General features: G+C 37.1%; 1 protein-coding gene across 1 annotated transcript in view; it reads left to right on the top strand.

Moving 5' to 3' along the window:
* GRIK2 (glutamate ionotropic receptor kainate type subunit 2) overlaps nt 1-19,196 on the top strand; it is a 627,159-nt gene that overhangs the window by 438,621 nt on the left and 169,342 nt on the right. The window contains exon 12 of the mRNA XM_075268133.1: nt 11,042-11,265. Within this exon, the coding sequence (XP_075124234.1) occupies nt 11,042-11,265 (224 nt within the window). The remainder of the gene's footprint in view (nt 1-11,041; nt 11,266-19,196) is intronic.

The raw sequence follows: 19,196 nt of genomic DNA, 5'->3' as shown, positions 1-19,196 counted from the left end.
AGGGGCCACTATGCGGCATAATACTGTGTGCAGGGGCCACTATAGGGGATAATACTGTGTTCAGGGGCCACTAAGGGACATAATACTGTGTGCAGGGGCCACTAAGGGACATAATACTGTGTGCAGGGGCCACTAAGGGACATAATACTGTGTGCAGGGGCCACTATGGGGGATAATACTGTGTGCAGGGGCCACTATAGGGGATAATACTGTGTGCAGGGGCCACTAAGGGACATAATACTATGTGCAGGGGCCACTATAGGGGATAATACTGTGTGCAGGGGCCACTATAGGGGATAATACTGTGTGCAGGGGCCACTAAGGGACATAATACTGTGTGAAGGGGTCACTATGGGGGATAATACTGTGTACAGGGGCCACTATGGGGGATAATAGAACGCGCAGGAATGCGTAGGAGGGGGTCGGTCGAGGTCTTCGGTGTCAGTCAGGGGGGGGGGATGTCAAAAGTTTGCCATGGGGCCCCGCCAATCCTAGTTACGCCACTGGGTCAGTGGTAACCACAACCGTGCCGTTTGAGTGCAGGAGACCTAAAGCTGAGACCCCACATTGTGGAAACACAGCGTTTTTGTTAAAGATCTTGCTGCATTTTTTGAGCCAAAGCCAAGAAAGGACTACTAAAGGAATGGGAAATACCTAGGAAAATTCTTAGACTTCTTCCTTCTGCTCAATCCACTCCTGGCTCAGAAAAACGCAGCAAAATAAGCTGTGTTTTCATAACGTGGGCCTAGCATTAGGCCTGCTGCACACAAATGGCACAGATGTGGTTACCACTGACTTCTAATGGGAAATTACAGGTGAATCAAGGTAAATAGTGGTAAACATATGCGGATGGCAGCACCCCTATGCTGAGGTTTGTGCTATATGACTATCATATAGGGGTCATTAGCCTTACAATTATTGCTCGGTAGTCCGAGGACCTCATCTTTGATTTTTTTTATTTAAATTGGCACGCTAAACAAAAAAGGTTGCCTCCCCCTATTCTAGACCCACCCCCTGTATCCTGGGTCCTGGTGAGGGGCAGCTACTGGAACCAATCCAGCTTGATGCTGCAAGTGTCACTGACGTCTTGACGCTGAGCGTGGCAGCGGGTTTCTATAGAAGAGCCAAAGACCAGCAACGTGGAAGGTAAGTACAACTTATCCACACAAACAAAAACAACTTTTTCCCCTATTTTCCCCCTAATCTATTAATTTCACTGACCACTCTGAGAACTACAACTCCCAGCAGCTCCAGATGCTCTGGATCTGTTGAGAGTTGTAGAATCCCCCCACCACCACCAAGTTAATTTCCCGCTGTATTGTAATGCTGGTGCCTGGTCTTGGGTTCCAGCATAACAATTACTAAGTCGCAGGAGCCCCCTGTAGGCCACACATCACATCATCGTGATGTGTGGTGCACAAGTCCCAGGGTGCAACAGAAAGAGGAGAGGCGGCAAGCAGGAGCGGTGTGAGGTAAGTGATGCGGCCAGGTTCTCTCCAGTTTTGCGATTGGACTTTAACAACCAAAAAAACCATACTCGCCTGTCCCCAGCACCCCATTGTAACTCGCCTGTCCCCAGCACCCCATTGTAACTCGCCTGGAAAACCTGCACCTAATTGGTCTCAGCGGTCACATGAGGTGCAGGACTCCCAGTAAGAAGGAGCCAGCATGAGACTAAATGGACACTGGTGGCAGACAACAGATCGCTGGGGACAAGTGAGTGTACTTTTTTGTTTGTTTGTTTTTTACTTTACACCTACTGCTTGCCACATGGGTTGCTCCAGTTCCTGGACAACCTCTTTAAAGGATTTATCCACCTTTCTAATATTGATGGCCTGTCTTTAGAATAGGCCATCAATATTACATCTGTGGGGGTACAGCAGCCAGAACCTCTGCAGATCAGCTTTTCTAGGACAGTGTAGGTACAGGTAATGGTAATAATTTTAGAAGCCACGCTGTTCACTTGCCATACTGGGTGTAGTGGCGGGTTTAAGTAGTGCAGCGGTGAACATCATATGGTGGGTGAGCAGCATGGCATTGTTATTACCTGTAGCCGTGATGTCTAGGTAAAGCTGATCTGCAGGGGTCCTGGTGGTGGGCCCCTAGAAATAATTCCACTGGTGGGCCCTAGGCATCCCAGTCCGACACTGTTACTATACATTTCCCATTCCTTTTGAAACCAGTCTAGATATCGACTTAAAAAACAGCAGCAAAATCTGCAACAAAAAGCAGCTTTTACGAAACATGGGGCCTCAAACTAAAAGTCACTGAAAGACTGAAAATTCTAAAACACAATGAAATTAAACTTTGCTACATCTGTATACATTCTTAGACAACAAAAACAACACACCCAGATAGAAATGTTGGATTGCTGCAAAACATGGCATGCAGCTATGTTTCATGCAAATAAGTAAATGATTGCAATATGCTCTGACTAGACACTCTGTCCACAAGAGGGTGTAAAAGTTCTCTCCCACATCTCAGTGGCTACTTTTGGGTAGTGTATGTATTGACGAGAAATCATTGACTGGTATACATGCCTCTACAATGAATTCAAAGATATTTGCCCATATAGAAGACATTGTACTGAGAAAAGCTAGATAGATAGTAATTTTGAAAAACTGTCCATTATCTTGGCCATTCTGACCTAGCTGTTAGGAGCTGTTTGAAGCAATAGTTACGTGAAGGCAAACTGTCACCGATTGGCCCACAGGCCACAAGTAGAAATGTAGTGCCCTGTAGGAAGAAAAAATACTGATGTGATAACTGTAAATAAAGTTTATATAGTAATGATTGGAATTGCTCAGAAAATCTAGAATCAAAGATTATGCTAAATATTTTTGTGTGCTGGATCATAATTTATAAAGCATTGACTTTGTTATATTTTGTGTCTCTGAACTGCACTATATACCATTTTATTTTAATATTGCTGCTTTGGTATGCATGGCGATGGGTTATTGCCAGATGATGAGCATTAAGATCCCCATGCTAACTAGGTCTTTATCTCCCTCCCCCGATGGTGATCCTGCTAACAGGCAGAGATCCTGCTAAAAGTCAGAGATGCACACCTCTAAATTTTACACTATTTTCCCACTGACTCCTAGGATTGGGGGCAATATGTGGTCTTAGTTCTTCTGTCCCTTCCTTCATAAACGCGGAAAAGCAGAGACCCGAATGCTGGTGTGAACCCAGTGTAAGGATGGCATACACTGAAGATTCAAGTCATGGGTAATGAGAAACATTGTCCATATAGAAGATATTTCTCGGGTATCATTCTAACATGGGAAAGTCAGTGTTTGATGTTGAGAGGACGCCAGGATTTTAAATTGTAATAGTTCCCATCCTATAAATTATAATTCTGCCTGGAAGGAAAAACTGCTCTCAAAAAATAAAAGGAGGGAAAATGAAGGGGAGTGGGGAAGCTATCATCTAGCTAATTGATATGCAAGCAACAGGAATAGCTTGGTGTTCCTCAAGGAGGCACTCTATAGTTTGGAGCTATTGGTTCCAAGTTTAAAAGGACTGTCTTTCCCATGCAAATAGTTCTTCAAATCTATGTAATTCATCATCTTTTTATTGTAGAGGGTGTTGTGAATGCCAACCTTGAGGGTTTCACCAGTTTTGTTGTTGTGAATGGTGATACAGTTGATTACTGAGTAAGGGCACAAGCGTCTACTGTAGTGATTTCCAAACCTCATGAGATTATAAGTAGAGATGAGCGAGTAGTATTTGATCGAGTAGGTATACTACGGTATTCAAAATATTCGTACTCGATCAAATACTATTAGTTATTTGCAGTAAATACTCGATTCAGAACCAGCGTTGATTGGCCAAATGCTATACACTGTATAGCATTCAGCAAATCAACTCTGGTTCTGCAGCAGGCTCATCCATTATTTTGTCACAGGGATCTTTGGAGTGAATGGGGGACCCTGGGATTTCCATAAAGCTCCAGGACAATCATACCCTTAATTTTCCCTTGAGGGTAAATAATTGTCCAGTTGCATCTTCAATAGTGACACTGAAGATGTTCTCTCTTCTTCTAACATGAGTAAGGTCTTGCCTTAACATAGTTTTATACACTACTGTGGAAATATACAGTGTCTTCTGTTGGTTAGAAGGGTGAGGAAATAATATATACGTCTTATATAATATAAAATATTGAATGAATACAAACAGGGCTCATGAGAGTTAGAGTAAAACATATGGCATTATTGAATTTTCCAATCCTGCATATTTCTAGATATGGCAAGGCACTCTTACGTGAAAAGAAAATTGTTTGCATTCAGCTAGTCACAGCAGCACATATAATTTCAAATAGCTATATTCCCTAGATGTTCTTCAATTTCTAAGACTCATTGAAGTTTAATCACTTCAAGTCTGGTCAATTGTGTATAGATTAGTTCTGTCAGTTTGTTCACCAATTCTGCTTGCCTTTCTAGTTCTCTTGTCTTCATGTATCTTTTTGTCATACTTGAATGCCTACCTTATAGGTGTATGCATCTAACTTTCAGTCTTGATATCTGTCGGTCTTGATTCCAGATTAATTTCTATTTCCACGCTGGTATCAAATGTAATCTGTATATCCTGTCGAGTGTATTTTTGCATCCAGTTTTTTCACCAGCTGCCTGAAGCTAGAAGCACAAATAAACTTCACAATCTGCCCGCTCACTGACTGCTTGAAAACCAGAAGCATATGGTGTAAAATCAGGAAGAAGCTGCTCCCTATATCCATCCTACTATCACCATCATGACCAATCCCCACACTCATCACCCCTAGAAACAGCAGCCCCAACAGCAGAGACAAGAGTTACATTTTTCTGGGACCTATAAGCAACATTGTACCTAATTTGTGTGATCAGTTCCTTTTTCTAAATTCTTCAAATATTTGTTTAGTTACCTGGTCTTTGTCCTGATTTCCTTGCTCATAATGTAGGTTTTCCATCCATCCTATATTATATATCTACAGTATATATAATTCCTGTACTAAAATATTTGTATTGTATAGCTGGATGAGACTGTCTATGTGGGCAAGACTATCTGCATGCTATTATTTAAATAATAGGGACTTCCATAATTTTCAAGTCTTTACCTACCCACACTGCTGCAATACATTTCACAATAGTGGTGGCTCAGTGGTTAGCACTGCAGCCTTGCAGCGCTGGAGTCCTGGGTTTGAATCCTGCCAGGAGCAACATCTGCAAGGAGTTTGTATGTTCTCCCCGTGTTTACGTGGATTTCCTCCCTTTCTACAAAGACATACTTAAATGAAAAAAAAGCCTAGTGGGAAAGTGATAAAGAATTGGCATGTAAAAAAAAAGCCACCATAAGTTATCCTTGTAATTGAAACAGATGTGAAATTGAAATGGTTTTTGTTTTTTATTTTTCATGCCAACACTGCGGCACCAACAATGTCTTATTGTGGAATGTGATGACGGACTAGGCCACAGGATATCTCTGAGTGAGTGCTGTTGGATGTAACAACATGATTGAAAGTGAAGCATGAAATGATATTATAGCCCAGGCTGCAGAACATGCCAGGCTGAGTGGTAGTGCCTTTGACATGAGTGACAGTGAGGCATGGAATTATATTATGGACTGGGCTGTAGTTGAGTTGAGTGATGGCAGTGGTGGAAGGCAGCTGTGGCAATATGTGTGGTAATGTAGCAGGGCTTAATATGATGGTTCAGGTTGCAGAGCATGTTTGGATGAGTGTTGGCAGTGTTGGTAGTTGGGGCAACATCTGTGGCATGGATTATATGATGGTTTGGGATTCAGGACGTGATGGAAGTGGTGGTAGCTGTTTAGGAGTGGCACCCTGCATCACTACAGTAAATGGAACATGATGATAAAGGGAGACAAAGACATTGCTTGTTCTAAAATACTGACTGATTCAAACATGATTTTGTCATTTTGACAAAAGTAATTTTTTCCACCCTAGCAATATATCTTTTTGTATGTTTAGGTGTTACAACACCATTGCCAGATGACTGGCCACATATTGCTTTTCTTTGGAACACATTCCCTTATGGATGATTGATTTTGGCATGAAGGAGAAGAAGGAGTAGTAGAAACAGTTGATGATTATAACAACAACTGATTATAACAACAACGCCCCCTCCCTCTGCTCACAGCGCTCGTCCATAGACGAGCATTATCAGGAGAGGGAGGGGGGAGTTCCTCCCGGCTCCACAGCACAGCGCGATTGGTGCCGCGAGGCAGAAGGACGTCTCTGGCTAATGGTCAGAAACGCCCTTCTGACCATAGAGCACTACGGTACCGGCACCGTAAGCTCTGTACACCGGGCACAGATCGGGAAAGCCGACAGTGCGCTGAATTCAGCGCACTGTCGGCTTTCTGGCAGTATATAACACTGCATGTGCCCAAAAGTGGTGAAAGGTCCTCTTTAAGTTTTTGATTACATAACTCCCTCATCTAAGTCACAGGAGGATATTACATCTGAGAGCGATGGATCTTGAGTAAGTCTTCTGTGTATTCCTGTTCCTACATAACAGGTATTTTACATCAGGGCCTTTCTGGTCTGTCAACTGGCTTTCTGGCAGTATATAACACTGCATGTGCCCAAAAGTGGTGAAAGGTCCTCTTTAACCTTCAGTCTCAGGAAGTGCAACAATTCTACTTTTACTGCTGGTACCACCAAGACCAGAAGTAGTGTTGAGGTTTCCACTCACAATTTTATTGTTAGTAGTACATGTGTCTCCTGCCCTGTTTTTTTCCAGACATTTATTTCTCTGCAGACACTGCTTAATTATAGTGATTTGAAACAATTCTGGCATTGTGTGTATGTCTTTATATTTAGTTTTTGTTGTTATTATTTTTAGAAACAAGGATAAAATAAAGAAAAAGCTAAAAAAAAAAAGAAAGAATTGATTTGAATATTTTTTTTAACATTAACAACACTCCATCACACAGTAAGAGAGGGGTTTTTTTTTTAGATTAGTGTAGGCCAGACTGTATATTTAGTGAACAAAGAATTGCTTAAATAATTGAGTACTTTATTGCAATTCTGTATAAACTTTATCACACTGTATATTTGTTGGTGATCAGATTTAAAAGAAAAAAAACAAACAAAAAAAACATTTAAATAACTATTTTTTTTCCAGATTTGTGCAGGTGGAATCAGCATTTTACTGTTAGAATGTAGTTTAAGGAGAAAAAAAATGTTGCCCAAAAAAGCCCTTAACAAGAGATTTTTTACTAACATTTGTTTTTTCAACAAAAAGTATATTTAAAGACTCTGTATAAACTGCTATATTGCACAACAAAGTTAAACAAAATTAGATTATTGAATAAAGTGTTAACTGAATAAAGTGTTAACTGTCTGTGTGTATGTCAGAATTTTAGCAGTCTCAAGCTCAAACATCAGCAGCTATTCCTTCACTCCTATCAATTGAATTTTTATCACTGATCTACCTGTGTAATTGCTTGAATCTGACTTAATTCCTTTGCTTACAAGCTTTTCAGAACCGTATTACGTATGTTACAATGAGTTAAAACATAGACCCTACACCAGGGGTGCTCACACTTTTTCAGCGTGTGAGCTACTTTATTAGCTGACCAAGGCAAAAGATCTACTAGGGCGGGGCCGGGCCTGTAGTCAGGGCCGGGGCGGGCCTATGGGTGGGACCGGGCGGGCTCGTGGGTGGGTGTGTCTGTGGGCGGGGCCGGACATGTGGGCGGGGCCAGGTGGATCGTGACAGCAGGAGACAGCGGCATTCTGTGGCTGCCCAGGGATCCCCGATGTCTGCTTGTTCACAGCGCAGGCTGAGAGTTATCGCTGGACACTGGCAGGCTGGGGCTGCGGCAGCCCCGCCTGCCAGTGTCCGGAGATGACTCTCAGCCTGCACTGTGAACAAGCAGACATCGGGGATCCCTGCATCCCGCGATCGACCCATATGTCCTTTGCGATCTACCAGTAGATCGTGATCGACGTATTGGGCACCCCTGCCCTACACTATCTTCCCATTACTGTAACTAACTTCTGGTGATGCTTACAACATCTTAAATACTGTATAAGACATCAGCACTGTAAGGTGTCCACTCACCACTATCTATTGACTGAGAGGCTATCAACTGATGTCACTTGGTGCTAGAAGAGTGGCTCATACACAAGTGTCTCCACTGTATTTCCTACTCAAACATTTGGATGTGGCCATTTTAGTTTGTCTGAGACAAATCGCATATGTTTGGTTTAGATAAAAACTGAAAAAGTTTGAATATTTGGATCAAGTCTGATTTGTGATTAAATCATTTGCCCATCTCTAGCTAGGAATAAACTGCTATGGGGATTCACTATTCCCCCACTCCACCCTTCTCAATGAATTGCTGAAAATACTATAGTAAAGCTTGAGACAATGTTGAATTGCTTAGACATAAATTTGGGTTGTTCCATAATTGTTTTTTTTTTCAACTGTTTATTTAAGGAGTTTTATGAATAAAGAAAAACAATCACAATCCGATGCCAATTTAAGAATTGTACAGGCGGGAAATTGGCATAATACACAAATAAGACAATACAGAAAAATAAGAACCCAAAAATAGTTTACAGAGGCATAATAATTGACAAGACAAAGTATGACAGGACAGGAGAGCCCAATAGGGGAGGGGAAGGTCCAGACATTATAAGGATAGAGAGGCTGCGTAGCCCAAAGTGGTTCCCACAGGTCCCAGACAACATGAAACCTTGGGTTGTGCTATAATTTTAAAGATATTGTTGGTAAAACGTTTCAAAATGTATCCTATTACATTAACTTAGTAATATTATGGCTCCTTGCAATAGTCTTTGGGATAAATATTGTTACTCATATTTTTTTATTCCAATATTGTATACTGTACGCAGTTATTTCTATAAATAAGAATAGGGGATGCATTTTAACTTTAAAATATAACATTTTACGAACTAAAGTTAAATAAATAAATCAAATCCCAAACCGCGATGTGTAGAAACCATATAGCAAGTATGTATGAATGACCTTGACATTTCCTATTACCTTTGCCTTAGGCAGTCTTTTTTCTGTAAACTGCAAGTATTGATATTTTTATTACAAATAAAACATGTTAGAAATATCACATCTCATAACATCAAGAAATGTAAGTGTGTTGTTTTCTTTATATTTTTTTCTTATTGAGTGTTCACTTCAAAGATTAGACTCCATGTACAGACATTTTTCCTAAGGGTAGAGAAGAGAGAAACAGTGTTCAACAACTGTATTTTACCAGAAATGAACTTGTGCTGGATTTTATACAGTTATTATGATAAAGGACACATAAAATGTGAATATGTACTATAGCCAAAAGCTCCAAAAATCGAACAAATATAGAAGAACAAGATCAATGCTCCACACTAGTCCCAGTTTTGGTGCATGGACGCCACTGCAGCTAAATTTTTACACAGCAAGAAAGGATTTTTTTTTTTTTTCATTTTTCTTCTCTGCCTTCCAAGAGCCATAACAGTTTTATAAACATTAAAAAATTGTGGGGCGAACTCCACAGAAAAAGATTGCAATTCTGTCTTCTTGTGTTTTGTATTTATTGTACAATAAAAACATAAACAATATTTTGTGAGTCAAAATACAGCAGTTTCCATTTTGGTCTGATTTTAGACTCCGCCTCCTCCGGCAGAACCAGCGTTGATTGGTCGAATGCTGTACACTGGCCAATCAACGTTGGTCAATGCATTCCTGTGGGAAAAAGTCAGCTCGCGCATATCGCAAGCTGACAGGAATCCCGACCAGATAGAGCCCCAAAGAGCTGGGTGAGTAACATTCCCCCCTAAATAAAGGTAATTCCTAGCTAACCCTGCCTGTAGATCTGTCCCTGTCTCACAGTCACATAGTTCACAGTCCCAAATTAATCGAATGTTAAATCCACCATTCGTCTAAATTGGAGGTCAGCTGATTTCAGCAGCCAATGGGTTTTTTCAATTTTTTTAACTGCCTCCGTTGTCATAGTTCCTGCCCCACCTCCCCTGCACAGTTATTGGTGCAAGAAATGCTCCAGGGAAGGTGGGAGGGGATACAAATTTTTACTGCGTTTGCCTCGTGGTGTTCGATTGGAATCGAACACCTCGAACGGCCTGATATTTGTTTGAATATGTATTTGATCGAACAGTGTTCGCTCATCTCTAGTTGACACCCATTATGTTTTATATTCAAATATATAGAACGTTTAAAGGACTTTTTTTTGCAGGGGAGTTGTAGTTTTTATTAATACCTTTATGGGATACATATGAATTTATAAATCACTTTTTATTCAATTTTTGGAGGGTGTAGAGGAGACCAATGGATATTTTTTTAAAAAAAAATTCCAGTTTAGAGCTCACTATATGGGGTAAATTTTTATAGTTCAAGCATTTTCAAACATGGCAATGCCAATTACATTATATTTGTTTATTTTTATATGTGATATGAGAAAAGGTATTTTAGTTTTATTTTTTACCTCGTTAATATATTTTTTTTTTTTTAATTCTATGTATTTTTTTGTCCCCCTTGAAGAGGTATTTGAAGTGGCGATCATTGGATTGCTCATGCAGCATACTGAAAAATTTAGTGTTGCAGTATTTTGTTGATTTTCAGCTGAACTATTTACTAACTTAATTGTTATCATGGAAGGGCTCAGTGCCTACAATAGGATCTTGGCTGTCATGAAAACCAAACGGCACCTTGTTATAACATTGCGGGATGCTGATCAATTAAAAGATGGCCTTGAAAAGTTTCATAAATCTTCACCATTGAGTTTAAAAAAAAATAAAAATATTTTGGTGTTTAAAGCTAAAGATTTTGTACTATCTAGCTGGATTTCCTAGGCAGATTTATAAAATTGTCTATAAAAAGTGTCTTTTTTGCCATAACAAACCAATCACATCTTTTATTTCATTAAAAAAAATGACACTTGAGTTGTGATTGATTGCTATGGGCTGTTTTTTATTTTCATAGACCACTTTCACTCATCTGAACCAATGTTTCTATTTTTCTGAGTATTGTAACTCACAAACATTTTTCCCCTCTTTTTGTCTCAACAGAAAGCTGATCTTGCAGTTGCTCCACTGGCTATCACATATGTTAGAGAGCAGGTCATCGATTTCACCAAACCCTTTATGACTCTTGGAATAAGTATTTTGTACCGAAAACCTAATGGTACAAACCCAGGCGTCTTCTCCTTCCTGAATCCTCTTTCCCCTGATATCTGGATGTATATTCTGCTGGCTTACTTGGGTGTCAGTTGTGTGCTCTTTGTCATAGCCAGGTAACATATCTACCTTGTGATTGTTTGACAATTATTTCATGTATTTTCTTTATCTATAATTGTCAAAAGTCACATGTTCTATTCTTCTCTTATTTTATGACTTATACTCTTTACACATAAGTCATAATCAAGGCTCTCACTAATAACTGTTAATAACTTCTTATGTATGACTCTTTGACATGACATATTTAGAGGTTGCAGAGTGTAACTTCCTATATGTTGAAAAGGTATACATCAACTTGGCTGATTGTTAGCTTGTAACTATAAGTGATGGCTATTTTACCTGTCTAAATTAAAATGTCTGCTTATGAATAGTCAAAAGGGCTTTTATCCATAGAAGGTCCTCTTACAATATTTATTAAGGTTTGCCTACATGATGACAGCTGACTGATCTGCCATGTGCCTTCAAATTCACTGTAAAGTGACAGTGAGTATGATTTGTCTCTAAAGTTACAACCTTAAAATTTTTTGCAAGCATTAAACCTAGGTCCATTGACTCAGCCAATCGTGGTGAGATAGATCACTAATGGTCTACTGTAATGTGTATAAAAGACTGATATCAGGAAAAAAAAGGGATTGGACATGTTGAATTCCATCATGCTTGTTCCATTTTTGTCAATGTTGGCCAGATTTATCCTAATTTAGAAACAGTAAACTTTTCTAGGCTCATTAGGGAAGATTAATACCTTCCCAACAGAGCCATTTTTCGATTTTCGTTTTTTGCTCCCACCTTCCAAAAGCCATCTTTTTATTTTTCCACTCACAGAGCTGCATGAAGGCTTAATTTTTCCAGGACAAAATTTACTTTGTAATGATGCCATTAAATATTCTGTACAATGTACTGGGAAACTGGAAAAAGTACGGAATGGGATGGAAGTTGGAGAAAACCTGTGTTTGTGTGACTTTCTCAGAGGTTTTGTTTTTACAGATTTCATTGTGCAGCTGAATTTACATACCAACTATATTTCACGGGACAGTACAATTATGGCAAAACCAAACTTATAAACTTTTTTCTATCTCTTAACCCCTTTAAAAAGATCCCCCCCCCCAAAAAAAAAAAAAATTGCGGAGGTGTCATATTCTGACACCACTTTTTATATTTCCATGTACAAGGATGAATAAGGTGTCTTTTTGCAGGGCCAGATTTTTTCCCCACAACGACATTCATTATGTGGCAAAAAAATATTTTTATTAGTTTGTAGACTGGGCGTTTTCAGACACAAGGAATCTAATGCTTATGTATTTTACTTTAATTTTTTTCTTTTATAGAAGTAATGCATTGTAAAATCACTATACTTATATTAAATTGAGTCTAGTGCACTAGAGTAAGAGAACTAATGACAAGCATAGGAGCCTTTAATAGGCTCCCAACTATCATACCAAGGGATTGTTAGCCCCAGATCTCACTCCTAGAGTTTGTGATCCACCCCAAAATGTTGGAGTACATGCACTGCTAAAAAAAAATGGTGGCGTGCTCATGTTTGACCAGTGCCTTCGATCTGGGTGGGCACTGATCACGGGCAATACTGACGTGTCTTTATAATGTAGGTGGCTATTGCAGCCACTCAGTTATTGTATGGCTGTTATATTTAAATATCTAAAATCCCACTGATTGTTAGGAAAGAATAGCAATTTCAGTGCTAGTCTTCATATGTCCTGCAATGGCAGAAAATGCAACTTATTTATGATGATAGATATATAAGGTACAACCTCATATCTGAAAGATACAAGGGTCATAGCTGGCATGATTTTCAGGAATCATTTCCACCAGTAAACTGGTATAAATGCTGTTAACTCTAGTGCACCCTCCATATCATGCACTCATCTTGTAAGTGTTGTGGAAGGCAGAAAACAGAAAAAATAGCAGGTTTTTGCTCAAAATTCAATTTGAGCAAAAATTTTGCAACTTTTTTTTATGCCTTGTTTGCCAGATAACTTGCATAATTGTTTAATTGCTAAAATATTCAATAAAATTTTGATACATCATTTACTTAAATGCTTTCAATAGAGTATATTGTAATATACCATTAATTAATGACCAGAAAACATTGTGACTGATGCTCTTTGTTACATTGTGTAATATATTTGTCCAGGTTACATATATCAGCCATTTAAATCTCTGTGCTACAATATGATAAATATTACAATACAACCTAGCATTTTCCACTAGTAAAACAGCTCTACTGTTCTACGTTAATAAAAGCAGACAAGAATATAAATAATGTGCATATTACTTAGGGTGGTTTAAATGTGCAAAGAATCAAGTACATAAAATTACACAGGAGTAAGAAATTTACTTATAATTATTATTCATTGGAATTTGTAGGTTAAAATGGTTCAGAAGATCAAATTGTGAAATTTGAATTCCATAGATTTGCTGGTATAATAGGGCAATTATTTGGAAATCTATTACTTCTGGTAATATTAATGTAAGTTTTCTACATGGTGATGCTTTTTTGAATAGTCTATTTTACAGAACTCTATTCAGGCACCTGAGAATAGCATATGAAATTATTCTCTGATCCATAGTTAAAAATTAATTTAAAATATTTCAAAAATTTAGCCATTAAACCATTATAGCCCAATGATTTTTGTATAGACAGTTTATAAAAATAAACTGAAAATAAAAATATCCTTAAATAATAAAAGAAGTTTGTAAAGTGCTATAGAATATGTTAATATAAATAAAAATAAATAATAATAATAATAATAATAATAATAATAATAATAATAATAATAATAATAATAATAATAATAAAAGGTTAATACTACTGTAAACAATTTCATTCTCTAACCCTAATAGAGGATATGTTTAAAAGATATCTAAAATGTGAATAATCCATACATACGTACAGATGTGTTTACACTTGTCTGATCAATTGGTTATATGAGTTATTCCATTTAAGGGTTTCACCTTACCCTCACTTGCTGGTTTTATTGACAAGTGGGCAGGCTTAGCTTGTATGATGGTTTGTAACTAGTCACCCAAGACTTGTTACAAACTAAACATTATCTCTGAAGAGCCACTGATGCAGCACTGTTCTAGCCAATATCAGAGCTCAGCAGTTAAGTACACTTTGCCGAGCTGGCAGACTGATCCATTAGCTATCAATCACAGTGGAGAGAAAAGAATAAAGATGAATGGAAACAGGGACTGATATCACAAGCCTTGTTACAGCTTCTAGATAGCAAAGGTGATTAGAAACCTAGTTAATGAGCTGTAAACACTAAGAACATATCATCAGCAGTATCTGGCAAACAGCAAAATAGAAAAAGCAATGTATAGGACAAAAACACTTGAGGACTCACAGTTTTCGGGAATAACACAATATCATGACAGGCTAATAAGTCTAGACAGGCTACAATTTGCCTTCCCCCCACAGACACACACATAGGGTGGCCACACATGGACATATATAGGATAGCTAGCATACACAGATTTGGATAGATAACAAAGAACACATCTGAAGATAGAGAAATAGATGTTTATGGCCAACAGTAAGCACTTTCAGGCCCTGTGTTTGCATAGGTTGTCCTCCCACACTCTATTATTATTATTATTATTATTATTATTATTATTATTATTATTATTAATATTATTGTTTATTTATATAGTACCATTAATTCCATGGTGCTTTACATTTGGGGGTTTACATACAATACACAAAATATACAGGTAGATATAATACTAACAATGACTGACTGGCACAGTGGGGTAGAGGGCTTACAATCTATGAGGGAAGGGGGTTAGAGACAGAAGGAGAGGGGGAGACTGTACAGATGGTGGTGCGGTGATAGTGTTATTGGAGGTTGTAGGCCTTCCTGAATAGATGAGTCTTCAGGGCCTTCTAAAGACATGTTGATAGGGAATTTAGACTATGAGCCGCACTTGGGCCAGTGAGTAATGGCAATATCCGTAGAGTGACATGGAGAATGTTCTTACAATAGAAGTAAAATAAAAACATATTTACATTTCTTTAAACCACTTTCCAGAATACCAAGTAGACATACTACATTTGTTATTTTACTACAAATCTGTCAACTTTGTGAATCTTTATTTCTAGTCTAATTTCAATTTTGTGAGTGTTAACTTCTCATATTTCTGCCTGCTCAGCTTTTGGGGGCCTCTCATGTATTGCCTCTTTCAGAACTGATTCAGAGTTACAATAAGTAGAACAGATCAAAAAATGAAGATTAAAAGACCAAAGAATTCCAAGGGGAAATGAGGGCACTGCATAGGTTTGTTCAACAGTCACAAAAAAAATCGTTATCTGTCAAAGAAAAACAACTAAGGAAGACATTATAAAGAAAACTATTTACTCTACACTTATAAAGGCCAAAAAGCTTTGGGGCACATTTACAAAAACTTTGCAAAAAACTAGTCTGCATATGATGTTGAGCATAAAACATGTCCTATTTATAGAATGATAAACAATTCATAATAATAAATTATCAGACATTTAAATATCTGTGTTTGTCATGCGTGTTAAATATCAATTTAACACACATGACAAAATAATTCTGTAAATTTAACACATGTCCATAAACAAATTTTGGAAGACTGTTGGGAAATTGGGAAAATATTCAAACCATTGAAACATGTGGATGCTACAGGGCCCCTGGACAGATATGATCCTAACACTCTCTACAAGGAACTCTTTTCCACAGGTACTAATAATTGAAAGATCATGAAAAGAAGAAGCAACAAATAATCTTGTCTTTTTTGAGGTGGTTGGTTGCTTGGTTGAAATCAATGGGAGCTGAGATTCAGTAATGCGCCATGACCACTATGTAGTGCCATCTGCTTCCAGCTCTGTACACTATATAGTATGAGGATCCAATGTACTCTTGAACAGCTCATCTCTGCAGGAACTGGCTGTTAGCACCCAGCTAATCAGATATGTATAGCTTATCCTAAGGATAAGCTAAAAAAAAAAAAAAACTTTAATATTTGCTATAAACACCTCTTCTATATATGTACAACATGATATGTTAAATGTGTAATACTAAGCAGTTAATGGTGAGAGCCTTAACAATTATGCAGTGGTTTAGACTCAAAATGCTGCATTTGTGAATTACTGTAGTATAATGTGAATGTATTGTTTCTTTTTTTTTTTTTTTTTTTTATTGGTCAGCAAATATCGATTGCCTTATTTTCTGGTCTGCTATGTTTGCTTATTTCTGTTGAGCTTTTGTTTGTTTCTTAGTATTGAAAATGTTTTTTGAGCTTATGAAAATGTTTAGGAATGTGATCAATGTGCCCTTTCATTCTGTAGAAAATGTTATTAGATTTTTGACCTTGCTTCAAATACTTTACAATATAACACAATATATGAAGAATAGCTTAAGACTATATTCACATGACTGTGGATAAAAATGGCCGTTTTGCATTATTGGGGCAGCTATGGATCCCTCATAGACTTAAGTCTATCGACAAATCGATAAAAATGGACACAAATTCGAAATGTAAAATCAGTATTTAAAAAAAAAAAAGCGCTATATGATGGCTGTTACTAAAAAGGCGCTCATCTAACCTTTTTTATCCTCATGTGAATAAGGCCTTATATGAAACAATGCGGATGAGCAGTGTACACAAAATTCAGTTTTTGTTTTATAGCTAATTTAATAAGCGCACATGCCCCAAGAGACTAAAATATAAGAAACCATACTAGTTTACTTAAGTTGGAAATCAGCGATTTTTAACACTTTAGCACCAAAGGGATTTTTCCATTTTTATCTTTTGCTTTTTCCTCCCCCATAGTTGTGGTTATATATTTTCTGTGATCAAGTTTTATCGTCTAGTATTTTTATAAAACAATATTTTCAGTGGTTAAATAGGGAAAACTACACTCATGCCATAGTTTTATTTTTTTTGGTTTTACAAGTTCACTGTATGGTAAAAACAACATGTTAGTTCAAACAATTATGGGGTAAATAGAGCTTTTAATTTTCGTGTCATAAAAAATTGATTTAACTGCATTCACTGTTATATTTTAACAGTTTGGATATTTTTGGATGCAGTGATACAAATATTTTTATTATTTTTGTGTATTAAAAAATAAAGATAAGCAGGGAAGCTGATTTTTTCCTCTTTTTTTGTCCCACTAGAGAACTTTAACAGGGTATTGCTATACCATACTCTAGGTGCAGATCCTAGCCACTATCAATGTTAATACAGATAGCAAAAAATGGCAACACTCCACTGGCTCTAAATAAGAAAACAAGTGTCTTTATTCCAAGGAGTGATGTCTTGGTCTATCTGGAACCTTTTTCAAGCACAAAACAGTGACCACTGCAACATTTTATACGTAACAGTCATACTATACTCATAGTCCTAAAACGTCAACTTTTCTTATGGGCAATTAAATCCTACATATTAATCCAACTACTGGTAAAAGAATTTGCATATGCAAAGTATAATCTTAAATATACAATCTCTTCCACAGGACACAGATCACACATTTAAGGCTGTGCAGATATTCTGATCCACTCTTGAGCCAGTTTGGTCCCTGCGACCTTTGGGACTCTGTGAGCCTAGACAAACTGTGGAAATACTGTAAAAAGTAGAATGAATTGTACCCAATTCTAAATGGAAATATTGCATGTATAAAATACCTCCAATAAAACATAAAAAGGAAAATCTGTACATATTAATTGATGTGCATGTCATTTCCAAATTAAAAAATATATATTAAGATAAAATATTCATCATAAATTGCATTAAAATACAAAAAAAGTAGAAAATAAATAAAAATAAAACAAACAAATAATAGGAATGTTCCATAGCTTAAAGTGATAATAGTGATTTGTGTGTAGAGTATCTTCTAAAAAAAATTACAATATATTAGTATCAATCATATAAATATGTATATATAAAAAAATGTATATATACATGAGTATATCATAAAGCATATATAAGAAAAGTAATGCTTATACTTACATATCATATATAAAGAAATATAAATTAACTAAAATTGACCTACAGTGTCTATTGAGGAAAGTCATACTAAGGGTTCCACTAGCAATTCGCACATCTCAGCACACAGCTGCCAAATTGAAATCCACACAGACCGTTCAGTATCAATGGATACATTTCAATCCATCCAAGCTCTTTTTAAGCTTGAGAAGATGTTCCCTATCTCCATCTCATCTAAGTGGAGGAATATGATTGATGATTCTAAAAGTAAGCATATTAGATAGTCAGGGACATGATAGATAGATAGATAGATAGATAGATAGATAGATAGATAGATAGATAGATAGATAGATAGTCAGATAGATATATAATAGATAGATAGATAGATAGATAGATAGATAGATAGATAGATAGATAGACAGATTAAAATACACATAGAAATTAGACCAGCACCATGCAAAGTCTCAATAGGGGTGCAAAGACATGATCCAGAGTCTGGCAATCAGATCCCTCCAAGAATAGACGAACAGCAGCACTTCGAAGTAGTGAAAAAAAAAAAAAATCTGATGTGAATTTATTCCCTGAACTATGTTTCAGTCCTAGGACTATTGAAGCCTTCTCTCTTGACTGAAACAAAATTGTTGGAATACATTCACATCAGAGATTTTTTTGTTACTGTTGCTGTAGACTGTTGCCCTTTTTTTGTCTAGATAGATAGATAGATAGATAGATAGATAGATAGATAGATAGGAGATAGATAGATAGATAGATAGATAGATAGATAGATAGATAGATAGATAGGGCTAAAGCTATATAGTCTATATGAACTATTCACATGGCATATGCCAACATTGTCCTTGTTTTGTTTTATTTGATCATATTGGTGATGTACACCATTGTGGTATGTGCCACAGTCTTCCATCAGAGATATATGTGTCTCTATCATATTATATCACAAAGTATGTTCGTATATGTGTGGTCACCAATTGTTTGTTTCAAGGGTTTGAATTTTGGG

The sequence above is a fragment of the Leptodactylus fuscus genome, chromosome 3 (genome assembly GCF_031893055.1).
Source record: "Leptodactylus fuscus isolate aLepFus1 chromosome 3, aLepFus1.hap2, whole genome shotgun sequence".
Classification (NCBI taxonomy): Eukaryota; Metazoa; Chordata; class Amphibia; order Anura; family Leptodactylidae; genus Leptodactylus; species Leptodactylus fuscus.
Note: the sequence above shows the minus strand (reverse complement) of the source record. Positions and strands in the feature narration are given on the sequence as shown.